The sequence below is a fragment of the Staurois parvus genome, unplaced genomic scaffold (assembly GCF_062004578.1).
Source record: "Staurois parvus isolate SC_StPar_1 unplaced genomic scaffold, SC_StPar_1.0 ptg000017l, whole genome shotgun sequence".
In the NCBI taxonomy this organism is placed as follows: Eukaryota; Metazoa; Chordata; class Amphibia; order Anura; family Ranidae; genus Staurois; species Staurois parvus.
In genome coordinates, this window is record NW_028317813.1 from 15,569,591 (window position 1) to 15,587,511 (window position 17,921).

Here is a 17,921-nt window from a genome sequence, read left to right on the forward strand (position 1 = left end):
TCAACCAGGGGAATTAAAGTATGCAACGTGGTACGTATTCCTCAAGGTCATGGAAAGCATAAAGTGTCCACAAATGAATAGTAGGGGACTACAAAAATGGAGTAAATTAGAGCCATAAGAGGGGGTCTCCTGAAAGCGTCTCCAGGAGGACCATACCTGGGTAAATGTATATATTCCGTCCTTCTGCCGTATGGATCAACTCCGACCTTCTCTGCAATGTGATCAATATCAGAAAAAAAACTGTATCTGGCGCTCATATAAAGTTTAGTTCTGCTTTAAGGTCAAGCCACTCTCTAGTAGCTATTCTCCCTAATTATCTGCCAGCTATACATTAGGGACAAACCGCTGTGGCAGATTAGGCATTTTGGTTAAGGTATTGTACCACTATAGACCCCCCCCAAAAAAAGCATCAATTTTATGTGGTTTTGACCTGTAGAAAACAGTCATTTAGTGGCTTTTTGTATAAAATCAGATTAGCAAAACAAAACATATACTGTATATAAACACAGCAATACAACTTCTAACTGGAACTGGCAGAAAGCGATCTCTAATTTTAGAGGTTTCTGTCTGTATGACAGCGTCTTCCTCCAAAAACTAGCGATAGTCCGATAATTTGATCATTAGTACACAGCTGTTGAGAGCTGATCGCGACAGTTCATGCAACAATATCCGAAGGGACAAAACACGCAAATTTTTTCTCGTACGATACCAGAAAAACAATTTTTGTTTTTATCAGTACAGTATTCATCCAAAAAGAAAAAAAAAATAAAATCGAGTGATCAAGAATGCGCATGCTCGGAAACTAAAGAATACATTAAAATACATCATGTCACTTCCGAAGTTGTATTCTTTCATACAAGAATTTTCTTAACTTTAGTAAGCTCTTAAATTTTCAATATGAGACTAGCATGCAAAAAAAAAAAAAAAAAAAAAAAAGACGATAATTCGTCCGATATTCTCATTTTGTGTTTGCAGAGTGAAAAGACAGGACATTTATCATGACAGCACTACAGATCATATCTTTAAAATAACTATTCCACCTTTCTGGTTAAGAAGAAAAAAATAAACACACACATGATTTTCAGTGATCCTGGGTTTGTCTACAATATTAAAATGAACAAACCTCCATTTCTTGGGCTTCTAAGAGAATTTGTTTCTCCAGCTGCAGAATATTACGGATCTGTTCAGCAAGTTGCTGTGGATTTTCCTGGTATAGGTGCTGCAATTAAATGGGGAAAAAAAAAAAGTTGAATATTTAGACTCCTGGATTTAAAGTGCATCTAAAGCCATTTTATAGTGGGTAGATTTACTCTTTATTTGTCCTGGTGATCATTATCAAATGAGGCATCAAATTCAACATTTTGAGCAGTCAACAGAACATTAATAGAGAAACAATCTTCCAATGTCAGAGGGATGTCCCTAACTTGGAGTGGGGTGAACTTCCCCAGAATTTTTACTACCGTATTTGCCGGCGTATAAGACGACTGGGCGTATAAGACGACCCCCCTACTTTTCCTGCTAAAATGTAGTGTTTGGGCTATACTCGCCGAATAAGACTACCCCTCTTCCAATGCACACCAGTGGGAGGAATAGTGCCCCATCACTGATGTCAGTGGGAGGAATAGTGCCCCATCATTGGTGTCAGTGGGAGGAATAGTGCCCCATCATTGGTATCAGTTGAAGGAATAGTGCCCCATCATTGGTATCAGTGGGAGGAATAGTGCCCCATCATTGGTATCAGTGGGAGGAATAGTGCCCCATCATTGGTATCAGTGGGAGGAATAGTGCCCCATCATTGGTATCAGTGGGAGGAATAGTGCCCCATCATTGGTATCAGTGGGAGGAATAGTGCCCCATCATTGATGTCAGTGGGAGGAAGAGTGCCCCATCATTGGTATTAGTGGCAGGAATAGTGCCCCATCATTGGCATTAGTGGCAGGAATAGTGCCCTATCATTAGTATCAGTGGAGGAATAGTGCTCCATCATTGGTGTCAGTGGGAGGAATAGTGCCCCATCATTGGTGTCAGTGGGAGGAATAGTGCCCCATCATTGGTGTCAGTGGGAGGAATAGTGCCCCATCATTGGTGTCAGTGGCAGGAATAGTGCCCCATCATTGGTATCAGTGGCAGGAATGGTGCCCCATCATTGGTATCAGTGGCAGGAATAGTGCCCCATCATTGGTATCAGTGGCAGGAATAGTGCCCCATCATTGGTGTCAGTGGGAGGAATAGTGCCCCATCATTGATGTCAGTGGGAGGAATGGTGTCCCATCATTGGTGTCAGTGAGGGGTGGAATAGTGCCCCATCATTGGTGTCAGTGGGGGGTGGAATAGTGCCCCATCGTTGGTGTCAGTGGGGGGGGGGAATAGTGCCCCATCGTTGGTGTCAGTGGGAGGAATAGTGCCCCATCGTTGGTATCAGTGGGAGGAATAGTGCCCCATCATTGGTATCAGTGACACCAATGATGGGGCACTATTCCTCCCACTGAGACTTGCTGACCCTGTTCTCGTATGGTGCTGCTGCAGCCAGCATATGTGGTTGCAGCAGCACCTCTACACAGCACACTTACCTGCTGCTCCGGCACTCAATTTTCGCGGGGCCGCTCGGCTCCGCCCCCTCGCCGGTGATTGGCCGCCTGTGTGCCTTTCCTGAGCTACAGTTCTGGCGGCCAATCACCGGTGAGGAGGCGGAGCCGAGCAGCCGCACGAACATCCAGTGGCCGAACTGAAGGAGACGCCGCGCTTCCTGGACCGGATCATCGTGGGACTGGATCCAGGTAAGAGACATCAGCCCCTGCAAACCCCTGTACTTAATGCCACAGCCCCCCTAACATGTGTACCGGCGTATAAGACGACCCCCGACTTTTGAGAAGATTTTCAAGGGTCAAAAAGTCGTCTTATACGCCGGCAAATACGGTATTTCTAATTTTGACTGCAATCAAACAATATGTTTCACAGCTCTTAAAGTGGTAGTAAACTCCACTATTTTGGGGCCCCCGGGTGGGTTATGCCATAATGTGCTAGTATGCATGACATATTAGTGCATTATGGCAGACTTACCCATCAAGCGGTTTCCTCCAGCGCTGCGGTGGGATCGATCCAGTGAGCACTGGATGGGCAGAGCAGAAAGCCAGTGGCCAACAGTCATCACTCTCTGCTCAGTGAGGACAGAAATCAAAGTGATCAGTCACCAGTAGTTCCCATTCTATGTTGTTATTGGGAGCCATAGGGAAAAGTTCTCGATCATGTGAGAACTTGTCTGAACTTACTTATCCTATGGATGGCTGGGCTGTGGAGGGGAAGGGAGCGGCTGGCTCAGGCTCTCAGCAGCACGCTGAGAGGCTGAGCCAGCTGCCAGTCCAGGCATCTGGGTGGATCCCGACTGTAAAGTAGGGACTTGATCCAGAGCATGGACCAGTTGATTGACATTATCCGACAGCAGTCTTTGGCCCCTATTGGCTGAAAATGGGTCTAAGAAGTGCAGAACGAAATGCATTCCTAGGATCCATAGGATAAGTAGGTTCAGAAGAGCTTTGGCTCTTTAAGGATTACAAGAGAAATGCTTTTATCCATTTTTGATGCAAATGCACCCAAAAGGAATGGTTGCAATGCACCTCAGAGCACAAAAATAATAGTGCAGGTTGTGCATGTGTGTTTCAGGGATGCCACACAAAATAAATAGCGCTGCAGCGCACCAAGACAATAAAAAGTTTACATTAGAAAGCTGCCAGGCTGCCAAGATTCTGCTTCTATATAAAGTCAAAAAGAAAAGATGTAATCTCAGTAGAGCTTTTTAGAACTTTGAAGATGAATTTCCTCACAATGTCTAAAACTAGGAGCTGAATTAGGACTTGTTGTACAGCACTTTTCCTGCTTGTTCAGAATATGTTAATGCTTTAATGTGCACAGTCTGGGCACTGGTTCACTTTTAACAAACTGCAAATGAGAAAAAATTCAATTTCCAACCCCCTGCCTCTGCATGAATATTGCACCCTGATTGTTCATGAAATTTTGTTTCTTCTTGCCTGATTACTCAAGGATGACAAACAGTTATGATCTCTTTCGAGCTTTCCATACATTTGAATTTAGTGCATGTACTTCTCCTTTAAGTAGGAAGTGGGTGCTTATCCTTTTAGGCCCCTTTCAGACCCAGCGGATTCCATTCCAATCAGCAGAGGATCAGCTCACTGCTGAGAGGAGCAGAGTGGGTGGATGACACAGACAGGAGTTCAGCCCTAATGTTGGCTAATGCTACACCATCTGTATTCAACAAAGCAATTTGTCACTGTCAGCTACAGACACAGACATCAGCAAATAACCTTGAACTTCAGTTTACAACCTGTCAAATAGGACTATGGAAAAATCAGCCTATATACAACCCTGGCATCTACTTACAGTACATACAGTCAGGTCCATAAATATTGGGACATCGACACAATTCTAACATTTTTGGCCCTATACACCACCACAATGGATTTGAAATGAAACGAACAAGATGTGCTTTAACTGCAGACTGTCATCTTTAATTTGAGGGTTTTTACATCCAAATCAGGTGAACGGTGTAGAAATTACAACAGTTTGCATATGTGCCTCCCACTTTTTAAGGGACCAAAAGTAATGGGACAATTGGCTTCTCAGCTGTTCCATGGCCAGGTGTGTGTTATTCCCTCATTATCCCAATTACAATGAGCAGATAAAAGGTCCAGAGTTCATTTCAAGTCTGCTATTTGCATTTGGAATCTGTTGCTGTCAACTCTCAAGATGAGATCCAAAGAGCTGTCACTATCAGTGAAGCAAGCCATCATTAGGCTGAAAAAACAAAACAAACCCATCAGAGAGATAGCAAAAACATTAGGCATGGCCAAAACAACTGTTTGGAACATTCTTAAAAAGAAGGAATGCACCGGTGAGCTCAGCAACACCAAAAAGACCTGGAAGACCACGGAAAACAACTGTGGTGGATGACCGAAGAATTCTTTCCCTGGTGAAGAAAACACTCTTCACAACAGCTGGCCAGATCAAGAACACTCTCCAGGAGGTAGGTGTATGTGTGTCAAAGTCAACAATCAAGAGAAGACTTCACCAGAGTGAATACAGAGGGTTCACCACAAGATGAAAACCATTGGTGAGCCTCAAAAACAGGAAGGCCAGATTAGAGTTTGCCAAACGACATCTAAAAAAAGCCTTCACAGTTCTGGAACAACATCCTATGGACAGATGAGACCAAGATCAACTTGTACCAGAGTGATGGGAAGAGAAGAGTATGGAGAAGGAAAGGAACTGCTCATGATCCTAAGCATACCACCTCATCAGTGAAGCATGGTGGTGGTAGTGTCATGGCGTGGGCATGTATGGCTGCCAATGGAACTGGTTCTCTTGTATTTATTGATGATGTGACTGCTGACAAAAGCAGCAAGATGAATTCTGAAGTGTTTCGGGCAATATTATCTGCTCATATTCAGCCAAATGCTTCACAAATCATTGGACGCTTCACAGTGCAGATGGACAATGACCCAAAGCAGACTGCAAAAGCAACCAAAGAGTTTTTTAAGGGAAAGAAGTGGAATGTTATGCAATGGCCAAGTCAATCACCTGACCTGAATCCGATTGAGCATGCTTTTCACTTGCTGAAGACAAAACTGAAGGGAAAATGCCCCAAGAACAAGCAGGAACTGAAGACAGTTGCAGTAGAGGCCTGGCAGAGCATCACCAGGAATGAAACCCAGCGTCTGGTGATGTCTATGCATTCCAGACTTCAGGCTGTAATTGACTGCAAAGGATTTGCAACCAAGTATTAAAAAGTGAAAGTTTGATTTATGATTATTATTCTGTCCCATTACTTTTGGTCCCTTAAAAGGTGGGAGGCACATATGCAAACTGTTGTAATTCCTACACCGGTCACCTGATTTGGATGTAAATACCCTTAAATTAAAGCTGACAGTCTGCAGTGAAAGCACATCTTGTTCGTTTCATTTCAAATCCATTGTGGTGGTGTATAGAGCCAAAAATGTTAGAATTGCGTCGATGTCCCAATATTTATGGACCTGACTGTATATATTAGTGATTATGGGTAAAAGTGTAAAATTTAAAGTAGAAAAGAAGTAAACGCTAACTGAATAACTGTTAGTTTGCTAAAGCATGGTGTATCATAAACAACTGCTGTTTAAAAAAATATTTATATATTTGTTTTGATCTTTTTTCATTCCTTGTAGGAACTTTGTGTTGAGGGTCTCCTTCAGTCTCTTTTGTAGCCAGTTCCTGTCTAATTGCAGGAGTTCCAGTAATGGCTGTTTGGCCAAAAACTCCAATGCCAGTGCCTTCAGGAGCAGCGGCGTTTTGGCAAAAAAAAAAAATGTGTGTGACGTACCCAAATGCGTGTAAAACACGCTCAAGCACTAGGTGTGTCAAGTGCTTAAGGCATTCATTCATTTCAATGGCCAGAATGAATATTCAATGCCAAAGCGATGGAAATGATTAAACGCGTTTGCAAGAACGCAGCTTTTAGGCGCATTTTTGATGCTGTTTTTTTCCCTGACGTTTATAACAGCCCAGGATGCCCAAACCTTAGATGAGACTTTACATGTAGTTTAAAACCAAACACTAGACACACACATACTTAATCTAAATATATACAGAATATGTTTTTTTTAGACTGGGGAAGGATTAGAACCCCTGTCAGGTTTTACTGCCATTGGAGAAATTGCTTTACTTACTGTCTGGTAAGAAGGTTGTCCCCAGGACAGGAAATCTCTCCAACAGCAACTCAGATGTAAAATATTTTTTTAAGTTAAAGCAGAGTTCCACCCAAAAGGGGAAGTTCTGCTTTAAGCCTTTGTCCCCCACTCCCCATTAAGGATTGGTACCTTTGGGGAGCGGGTACCCGAATTTGACAGGTATCCACTCCCACTGCGATCGCCTAGGCGATCGGAAGTTGTCCTCCCTCACGCCCCGTAGTCTTGTGGGAGACGTGACAGGTCCCAGAAGACTACGGGGCCATTCACAAAGTGCAGCGCTTCTTACGCCTGCGCAGTGGGCTCCCGGCTGTGAAGTCGCAAGCTGTCACAGCCGGGTGCCCACACTAAAGATGCCGGCGCCAGGGAGAGAAGATGGCCGGTGAAACCAGCGGTGGTGAGGACACCGCTGGACCAAGGGACAGGTAAGTGGCTGTATTTTAAAAGTCAGCAGCTAAAGTTTTTGTAGCTGCTGACTTTTTTTTTTTTCAGGTGGAACTCCGCTTTAAGAAGGGGAAGGCTTGAACAACATCAATTTTTTATTGCTATCGTTTTACTTGTTGCTAATTTTTCCTCACCTTTCCATTTGGTAAAGCTTGCCCCCAGAGGGGAAAGTAAAGCGAAACTTCTATAACAGAGCTCCAGATAGTAGCAAAATCTGACCCTATACTATCCAAAACTAAAAAAAAAAACTTTTGACTATACGTACAGTTTAAAGGTTTTACTTGATTTATAATTGTATAGTCAATAATGTACTTGTACAATTGTTACTTTATAATGTACAGTCAATCTTGTGATTTAAACACATTTGCCTCATTGCACAGCCAGACAGGTCACACATATAGTTTTGATATAGTTCTCTTGTTCACACAGAGTGTGGTGACTGGTGTTTTTCAGCACTGGAGGAATGCCATTCACTGCTAGGGAACATAGAAAACAGTTGTTTTCTATGTGCCCCACTCACACTAAAAGGCAGGCAACTGCGATAAAATGCAGACATGATGCATTTTATCGTAGCACACAGGAAGAACCACATGTCACCCCACAGCAGCACAACGTACGGTTGTGTCAAAATGACGACATGTCACTTTGTGCACTTTAAATAAAGTTAACAAAAAAAAAGGAAACTGTGTTGCGCTGAATCGCGCATTATACTGCCCCAACAGCCGGCTCAATGCACCCAAAACTGACAGCTGTCTGCATACTAAACCTTTCCAGTTTAGTGTGTGAGCAGTGTGAACGGGCCCTACGCAATTCCTCCTCCTGGTTTCTGTCACCTTTCCACCTCCAGCCGCTTCCTTTGACAGAGAATTGCATCATCCTCTCTGCCAGGTAAGTAAGGAGTTGACCCAGAAAACAGAAAAGCTGAAGGGGAGAGCGTTGATACTACATAAAAAGTCGGAGCTTTGTGTGTTCAGAGCGATCCGGCATTAGGGGGTCGCACAAAGGAACAAGAAGTGCGGCAGTTAGATTGACAAGTAGTCTTATCTGTATATTTAGCTGTACAGCCAAGGAGGTGACAGGCATTTTTCCAACTTTGCAGCCTACACACGCGACACTGAAGTGTCTAAGACAAGTTCTATCTCTATGTCCATAGCAGCCAATCAGTTTCTAGCTTCTACAAAAGGATAGAAAATGAAACTTTAAGCCCTGATTCACATATCTGCAATGCGGGAATCACAGCAATTCCTGAGCGTTTCCCACACCGCATTGAAATTGCACTCTGTTCATGCAATCTGCCACCGGTGTCAATGTTAAATTAATGACACCCCAAAACAGGTTGCAAACTGCAGTGCGACTGCAAGAATCGGATTGAATGCAATCCAATTCCAGTGTGGCAAAAAAAAAAAAAAAAAGGAAAAAAAAAAATGCCGGCAATTTTTTGGTGTAGGTGCATTGCGAACTGAACCCATACAAAATGAATAGGTTCAAATCACACTGAAAAAAATTGCATGTGATTTGAATATGAATGCGGTGCGATTCCTATCTGAATCACATTCAGTGTCCCGCACTACACAAGTGTGAACCCAGGCTAAAAGCCAATTGGCTGCGCTCCATTTTAGAGAAGGTTGAGACAAATTTTGTAATTCCCCCCCATTGATTCAGCATCATAACCTACTGCAGCCAGTGAGATTTCACTTTAATCATACGTTTCTAAATGCATTTTCACATTAATCAAAAACAGCAACAATGACAAGAACAAAGTCAAATCATTGGAGGAATTTATTACTTTGCCTCTTGCCACTTTGTAAAGTGCTAATTCTTAGATCTCAACTTCAGCTACTTACATTTTCTGCTATGTTTTTATTTCTATTGTTGACCCAGTTTCTTAGATTTGCGTTTACTTCCTGTCCCTGTGACTTGTGTGCAAGAATTGCGGGGTGTGACTAGGACAGGAAGGCAGGAGCAAATATAAAACCACTGTCAGACATTATATCCCTTTCACACGCCACTAAAGATTTATTTTTACCTGTGTCCACAATAAGTAGATTTCCCTTAACTTCCTGTTTAGACAGGAAGTGAGGAGAAAGCTCCCCAACAGAGACACAGACAGCAATAAATCCCTGACAGAAACGCTAACCCTTCCCTACTCTATCCAAAATAAAATAAAATGTTTTTAATTGAGTTGGGGTTCAGTAACCCGTAGCAACCAATCCAAATTTACTTTACTAAAGTCAGACAATTTAAAACAGATTTTGCTTGGTTTCTATGGGTTATCACAGCAGAGACAAATTTTCTATTGAATAAGCCGCTGATGCTTCTGTGTTTATTCTCCATTCTGGAATCACCATTGAGGTATAAACTATTCAGTCTGAGGGAGTATAAGAAGACACAGGGCCACTTAATGAAATTCGAGGAAAAAGCAGTTTAACCTCAAAGTGTTACAAAACCCACAGCAGTAAAATCAGTCTGTATATGCAGTAAAGCATGCTTGTTATACTCACTGTGGAACCTAAGGGGTTAATCCTCTGCAGTGTGTAAAAAGGCTGTTTGATCCTACCTTCTCTGATCCTCCCCTTCTACTGTCCCCAATGCAACTGCTGATAGTACAGAGCTCTAGGAGTCATTCTGCACATGCTCAGTTTTTTTTTTTTTAGAGAGGCTTTTTTGCTTTGGGAGAGTTCATGTGACCAGCACAGGGACAATCAACACTGTCCAGACAGAGGTCAGGGGGTTCTACATCCGCCTAGAGAAAAATGAAAACTCCTGCTACAAGCTTTAACCAGTGCTCGGCTGGACACTGATAGAAGTCACAAGACTGCTCTAACTGCTGATGAGAAAAGGTATTTAGCAGTTTATATTTACTAAAATAATTGCACTTCCATGTTCTGTGTACTGTGGGAGACCAAATATAGTGAATACAGGGTCCTGGGTTCAGTAACACTTTAAACTGCGTAGGGTTTTTTTCACTATCAGAGTAGTAGGGATGTGGAACTCTCTTCCACAATTTGTGGTGTCAGCAGAAAATATTGAGAGTTTAAAAAAAAACAAAAAAAACTTTTATATGGGCATCTTAGCCAACACAATATACAGGGATATTGGATATGATTTTTGACATGAGCACACACACAACCACATAGGCTGAACTGGATGGACTAGTGTCTTTATTCAACCTTACCTACTATGTAACTATACATCACAGCTAAAAAACAGAGCACAGATGGCTACCTGTATATCATACTTGAATTTGCGCAATTTGTGCATTTGCAGTAAGTCCTGTCTCTGGGTAAAATGATTATACTGCAAGTCCAGATGTTCCAAGAGATTCTGGAAGTGGACACTTGCCAATGAAGGATCTTTTGCTGCCAGCTTCCTGAAAATGAAATAGAATGAGACATTTCTCAGTCAAACCTTCTGCAGAAAAAGGCTACTCCCTCAAAAATCAGATGCTGCCCAGGGGTATGAAAGATATGAAAATGTACTGGCCTTAGTAACAAAACATGTCTTTAAAGAGTCATCTGCTCAAAACTGATATTTCAGAACAGGGCAAGGTTACGTTCGCCTTTTAACAAAAAAGAATAAATGCACATTTTGCTGCAGGTGAAAAAAATAGTATTTACTATTTTTTGTTTTGGGAGCCTGGAAAGCATTGCACCATCAGCCAGCAGATTGCAAGTGCATGCAGAACTCCTGCAGACCTGTCAGTGTATCTCTGTGCTCTTACCTCGTACGGGCAGGCAGATGCACACTGACAGGAAGAATCGATGACCTACCTAGAGTGCTCTTGCCGTGGTAGTACATTGAGAACTACAAACTACCATAAAGGCTGTCGGAACTTGTAGGTTTCCCATTCACAAAAAACTGTGAACAAATGATGCAGCCGGCTGGGAAGAGCCCCACACGGCCACCTTTTTAATAATTGTGACAGGTAGCAGGGAAAGAAGATTCCCCATTAGCTGTCACATCGAGGAATTGGGTAAGAGTGAGGGCCAGGCCTTTCGTAATGTGTTACATCCTGAATATTGGTGTAACATGCTACAAAAGGTGAACTTATCCTTCAATGCCCATTGTAAGCAGACAGCTCTACAAAGTGATGGGAATTCCCTTCATAGATAGCGGTCAACAGGTGCCCCCCACTCCACTATCAGATTTCCACTCACCTCTTGTAATTTTTCCCCACACCATCCAAAAACAAAAAAAACCCCATAGAAGTACCAGGTATATTCTTCACTTCCAGCAGCTGAATGGAGCAGTAGAAAGAAAAGCAGTATGTACTGCGGGGAGGAGGACAGTAATGCAAAACTTTTCCTTAAAAAAGATGAAATTCCATTACATCCAGCTTGGACCAATGTAAGTATATAAAGTGCTGTGCAAACGTTTTAGGCAGGTGTGAAAACATTATCTTTTCCTTTACTGTCCATTTTGTTAAATTGATAAAAATAATCAATTTCAATTTCTAAAAGCATTCTTAATTTACAGCAATTTTTCACACCTGCCTAAAACATTTGCAGAGTACTGTATGTTCCATACCTGTGGAATCCCCCTAGAAGCTGAAGTTACTGTAGTAGACATCGCTACTACAGTGATCTTCATTAGCTTCTGGGTCCCATGTCATGCAGCTGTCTTGCTGCATTGTGAACAAAAGTTGTCTCTCGCTTTGTGGGGGGCACCATTCAGGGAACCCTTTGCATTTTCCCTATGAATGCAAAGATTTCTCTGATTGGACAAAGTGGGGCAATGACATAATTTCCACCTCGTCCAATCGGAGAACACTTTGCATGCTCTGAGAAAATGTAAGGCTGTCTCTGAATGCCACTCATGCCAAGCAGGTGACAGACTGTGTTCAGAGGCAGAAGTGCAGCCACTCGTTATGTGACACAGAAGCTAGTTTGGGTTTCACTATAGTAGCAGTAGCTACTGCAGAGATTTCCAGCAGGATCCCACAGGAATGGCACATACATACTGACATTGGTCCAAGCTGGATCAAGGTAACTAAAAAAAACAAACACAACCATATTCCATACCTGGAATTCAGCTTTAATACATGGGGACTTGTTTGTTCAAGGAATGTGTGAACATGATTTATTAATCAAAATTGTAGAACAATTCTAAAAAAATATATATTTTGATTAGAGTAAATATGTTATGGGTTTTTTTTTTCAATGAGAAAGGAGTCTTGAAATTCACTTATGCTGCTCATAGATGGTTGAATCTCAGCCAATTCAGCAGGGACCAGCCATAATTCGAACCATCTATGGGCAGGCTGACTGTACCCAATTCAATTATTCTATGACTTGGGTACAACTAGACTGTCAGCTTTTCATGCAATTATTGCCAGTGACTATAGCCGTTCACAATGATCACTGTGTTCTCCCAGCAAGGCGCCCCCCATGCCACCCTGCTGGAACAACACAACAGCTCTGCAGGAGGGATTCCCCCATCCACACTGTGTGGATGGGGGAATAGAGCAATTTTCTTTTCTGCAACCTGTGGTTGGTTTTACTCATAACATGTACATAACCTGATAAGGCATGATGATGCTACCACCCCTAATTCACTGTATGTGCCATTTTACAAACAAATCTGCTGCCCCAGAACAAAATAATACCAGGACCAGTATCCAGTAAGGAGTATTACATATAACTCACCAATTTTCTATGAGACTGTTCACACTTGGGCATGGTCATAACGCAGGCCCAATGCAATTAACAAGATCAAATCCGTTGGTTTTAATAGACCTAGTTCACGCCACTGGCCTGTGTTGTTGTGCACTGGGTGAAGATGCAACATGCTGGATTTATAAGCAGCACAAATTAAGCAGCAATACAGAGGGGGAGATTTAGTAAAACTGAACACTCAGAATCTGGTGTAGCTGTGCAAGATAGCCAATCAGCTTCTCACTTCAGCTTGTTTCTGAACGGTTTCTGTGCAGAAGTGCAACAGATTTTGCACTCTCCAGTTTTATTAAATAACCCCAACAGTGTGTTGAGAAAAACAAAATAAAAGTATTCTGGATTCCGCTTTGGGGAAAAAAAAAAAAATCCACACATGAATGTAACACGTTAAAAAAGCAAGCCAATGCACATCAGCTCAAGTGCACTTTGTGCATACTAAATTCAGCTCATAGTGTAAATCTAGCCTAGACTCAAAGACTTACAGTGGGGAAAATTATTATTTAATCCCCTGCAGATTTTGCAAGTTTGGCCACTTACAAAGAAATGAAAAGTCTAATTTTTATCATAGGTGTATTTTAAATGATTGAGAGAATATCAACTGAAAATCTAGAAAAACACGATACAAATGTCATAAATTGAGTTGCAATTCAGTGAGTAAAATAAGTATTTGTAGGTAAGCAAAACATGACAGTACTTCGTGAAGAAACCCTTGTTGGCAAGCACAGAGGTAAGACGTTTTTCTTGTAGTTGGTTACCAGGTTTGCACACATCTCAGGATTGATTTTTGTCCACACTTCTTTACAGATCTTCTCTAACTCTTTAAGGTTTCTTGGCTGTCGCTTGGCAACATGAAGTTTCAGCTCCCTTCATAAATATTCTATAGGATTAAGGTCTGAAGACTGGCTAGGACACTCCATGACCTTAATGTCATTTTTGAGCCACTCCTTTGTTGCCTTGGGGGTATGTTTTGGGTTATTATCATGTTGGAAGACCCAACCATGACCCATCTTCAATGTTCAGGAGGGAAGAAGGTTCTCATCCAAGATTTTACAATACATGGCCCTGTCCCCTGGCCCCACAATGCGGCAAAGTCAGCCTGTACCTTTAGCAGAGAAAGAGCCCCAAAGCATAATGTTTCCACCTCCATGCTTGACTGTAGGGACAGTGTTATTGGGGTCATAGTCAGCATTTTTCTTCCTCCAAACACAGCGAGTCAAGTTAATGCCAAAGAGCGCAATTTTAGTCTCATCTGAACACAGCACTTTCTCCCAATCCTTCTCTGAATCGGACAATTCAGACAAGCCTGTACATGTGACTTCTTGAGGAAGGGGATCTCGCAGGCGCTACAGGATTTCAATCCATGGTGGCATATCATGTTACCAATGGTTTGCTTGTTGACTGTAGTTCCAACTGCCTTGAGATCATTCACAAGCTCCTCCCATGTAGTTCTGGGCTGATCCCTCACTTTTCTCATGATCATCCTTACCCCATGAAGTGAAACCTCGCATGGAGCTCCAGACTGAGGGCGATTGATGGTTATTTTGTATTTCTTCCATTTGCGAATAATCGCTCTAACAGTTGTCTCCTTCTCATCAAGTTTCTTGCTGATGGTCTTGTAGCCCACTCCAGCCTTGTGCAGGTCTACAATCTTGTCCCTGATGTCCTCTGACAGCTCTTTGGTCTTGCCCATAGTGGTGGCCAAGAATCAGATTCTGTGGACAGGTGTCTTTAATGCACATAACAAGTTGCCATTAGGAGCACCTTCTTCAATTGCCAGGACTAATCTGTGTAACACGTGAGCACATAGCCAGCCTGTGGGAGCCAGAATTGTTGGTTGGTAGGGAATCAAATGCTTATTTTACTCACTGAACTGCAACTCAAAATTATAACATTTGTATCATGTGTTTTTTCTGTATTTTTGGTTGATATTCTGTCTCTATCATTTAAAATACACCAATGATAAAAAAAATATAGGCCCTTCATTTCTTTGTAAGTGGGCAAACTTACTAAAACTGTAGGGGATCAAATGATTATTTTCCCCAGTGTATTATCAGTAGCAATCAAGAAAAGTTTTTTTTTTACCCCATTGGCAAATACTGAGGGAAATACTGCAGCTGCAATTGCTGACCAGGAAAGCCAAAGTGAAGAAAAGGAAAGTCAAAGTAAAGACAAAAAAGGTCCTTATCCGTTGCTTCCACGTTTCCCCCAGGAAATTTTTCTATAATAAAGAGTAGCTGTGAACTTATACGCCTTCCTCACCAGTGTTGGGATTCAATCCATGGCGCCAAATACATCCGCACCTCCACCGGTAGAATCTGGTCACTGTAGAGTCCTATGAGGTTGTCCTTGAAGGGTCCACTTAAGTTCAACAGGGACTCCCATTGGCTCATGTTGTGACCCACCAAAGCACCTTTAACAGAGAAGTAAAATTAACTGGAAAGAAACAGTGGGAGAGAGTTACTAAAAGTGGAGCACTCAGCTTGTTCAATGAGGCTTTGCCAATAAAACCTGGAATGGTTGGGTTTCTATGCAGACATGCATCTGATCGTGTACTCTCCAGCTTTAGTCAATCAACACCAATTATATAACAGAAATCTAAGAAACCATATGACTTTTCTTCTTTTGGATTACAGTTTTGTAAATGAGCTAGATAAGCTAAGGGCATAAGTTACACTATGAAGACTAGCACAATGCATTTGGAAGGCTATATTATGTTATGTCAATGTGGAAATCCAGCCAAACACTTTTTTCTTCTTGGAGAGATAATGAGATAAAAATAGGAAGGGTTGGACCTCGTCGTCTATGACAGCAGGAAGAAAGAAGAAATCCCATAATTTGATGTCTACACTTTCCCTCTCCTCCTTTTTGGTGACTATTAGAAAATGTGAAATTTCCCCTCATCCCAGGACCGCCGGACTGGCTGCATGAACACGAACAGCTCATCACCCATAGAGGTAAGTTGTTGATTTTCAGGTTGGTCAGGAGCACTCCGATTGCTTGTACAAGAGAGCCAACCATCAGCTGTACAAAATGGTACCGGGGTGATGCCTGCACCTTGCTTGTGTGGATGGGGGAATCCATTTATTTTCAATCACCCCACTGGTTCATCAAGAGGAAATGAATCATCTATGGCTAGCCTTGGGCCATTTCACATCAGCATGCAGAGATGCAACATGATGGAAATTTCAGGAAACGGTCTGCTTTAAGGATACTATCTGCATGGCGTTTGTGTGTCCTCCACAATTTTTGCATGTATCCCCTACCACAATTCAAAAATATTATCCACTTTAGCCCAGGAAGGTTTTACCCCCTTCATGACCAGGCTATTTTTTCCTATTTAGCACTGCACTACTTTAACTGGTAATTGCGCGTTCATGCAATGCTGTACCCAAACTAATTTGCTTTTTTTTTCCCCACACAAAACAGAACTTTATTTTGGTGGTAATTGAAATATAATGGAAAAAATAAAATTGTACTTTCTACTATAAAGCATCCAATACAGAAAATTTGAAAAATCATTTTTCTTCATAAAGGTTTGCCAAAATGTATTCTGCTACATGTCCTTGGTAAAAAGAAAATTAAATTAATAAGTGAACTGTATATTGATTGGTTTATGTGAATGTTATTGCATTTACAAATGACTGCAATAGTACGGTGGGCAATCTGACACTGACACTGGGGGGGAGTAACCAACTGCCACTGACATCACCAGAGACATTAATACAGTGATAATACACTGTAACTGTACTAATGACACTAGCTGGGAAGGGGTTGATATAATATAATGCGATCAAGGGATTAACAGCATTGACTCCTGCTACTTTCACTGGGTAAATGCTCCTATCTCCACTTTTAACTAGAACAACGCATTAACTCCTGTTAAATTCAGAACAAATAGTGTATTTATATTTTTGTATATGTTGACCAGTTCTCACCTCTAGCTGCACTCGTCTTATGACTGTAGTCTGGTCTGTTTGAGAAACATCCCCCCCCCCATTCATGTTATCCTTATCAGTGATCCTTATGAGATGAGTGCTCATTTGACCATCTCCCACTGATGGGGGGGACACAGTCACTGATGGGGTGCTGCTTTTGCACGAGTGCTGCATTGATGGAGTGCTAAGAAGCAGTTAAACACAGCAGTTGAACTAAAGCAGGAGAACTCAAGCAGCAGGAAGATGCAACAAGAAACTCTACTGCATGCTGGACATACTGCAAGCAAACACCCTGGGAAACATTTCTTACAAGTCTGAGTCCCACTCCGTGTAACATTTAATATGTCCGCTCTACTCCTCCTTTTCAGATTACTTTCCTGCGTTCCCAAAATCTCACTTCTTTACCCCTCTGCTCCACCCCAAAACATGTACATCTCATGCTCACTGCTACCATCTCCCTACTACTGCTCTCATCACCTTCTGCTGATACTTCACTCTCCTGCTGACCCAAACACCAGGACTGGAAGGCATGAGCACTCGTGTACATCCCGCTCACATGTTACTTTCCTCACCATTCTTCTTCTCCTAACCTCTGGGGATATCTCCCCAAACCCAGGTCCTCCACTATTTCACCACCCTTACTTTTTCATGTGCGCTCTGGAATGCCCAACTCTGTCTGTAATAAGCTCACCTCTGTCCATGACCTTTTTGTCACCCACTCCCTTAATCTACTACCAATTACAGAAACCTGGCTCCAAGCAGCAGATTCTGCTTCCCCTGAAGCACTTTCCTATGGAGGCCTCATCTGGACCCACTCACCCAGACCCAGTGGTCGGAAAGGTGGTGGGGTTGATTTTCTTCTATCCCCACTGAGCACCTTTCAAGTCCTCCCTAACCCTCCCTCTCTATCCTCTTCTTTCGAGACTCACTGCATCCAGCTGTTTTCCCCCATTTATCTGAGGATTGCAGTGATCTATCGGCCTCCTGAACCGGTGTCCCGCTTTCTTGATGATTTCTCCGCCTGGCTACCCTACTTTCTCTCCTCTGAACTACCCGCTATCATTCTCGGAGATTTTAACATCCCCATTAATGCTAACAACCCGGCTACATCCCAACTCTTCAACATAACATCTTTTGCA

The 17,921-nt window shown here is 42.4% G+C and overlaps 1 protein-coding gene across 1 annotated transcript in view; it reads right to left on the bottom strand.

Annotated features, from left to right (window-relative positions):
- Nucleotides 1-17,921, bottom strand: part of STAT2 (signal transducer and activator of transcription 2) — an 88,068-nt gene that overhangs the window by 58,951 nt on the left and 11,196 nt on the right. The window contains exons 2-4 of the mRNA XM_089680311.1: nt 15,107-15,257; nt 10,401-10,545; nt 1,124-1,219 (exon numbers count right to left, since the gene is read on the bottom strand). Coding sequence (XP_089536437.1) covers nt 1,124-1,219; nt 10,401-10,545; nt 15,107-15,237 — 372 coding nt within the window. The 5' untranslated portion in view covers nt 15,238-15,257. The remainder of the gene's footprint in view (nt 1-1,123; nt 1,220-10,400; nt 10,546-15,106; nt 15,258-17,921) is intronic.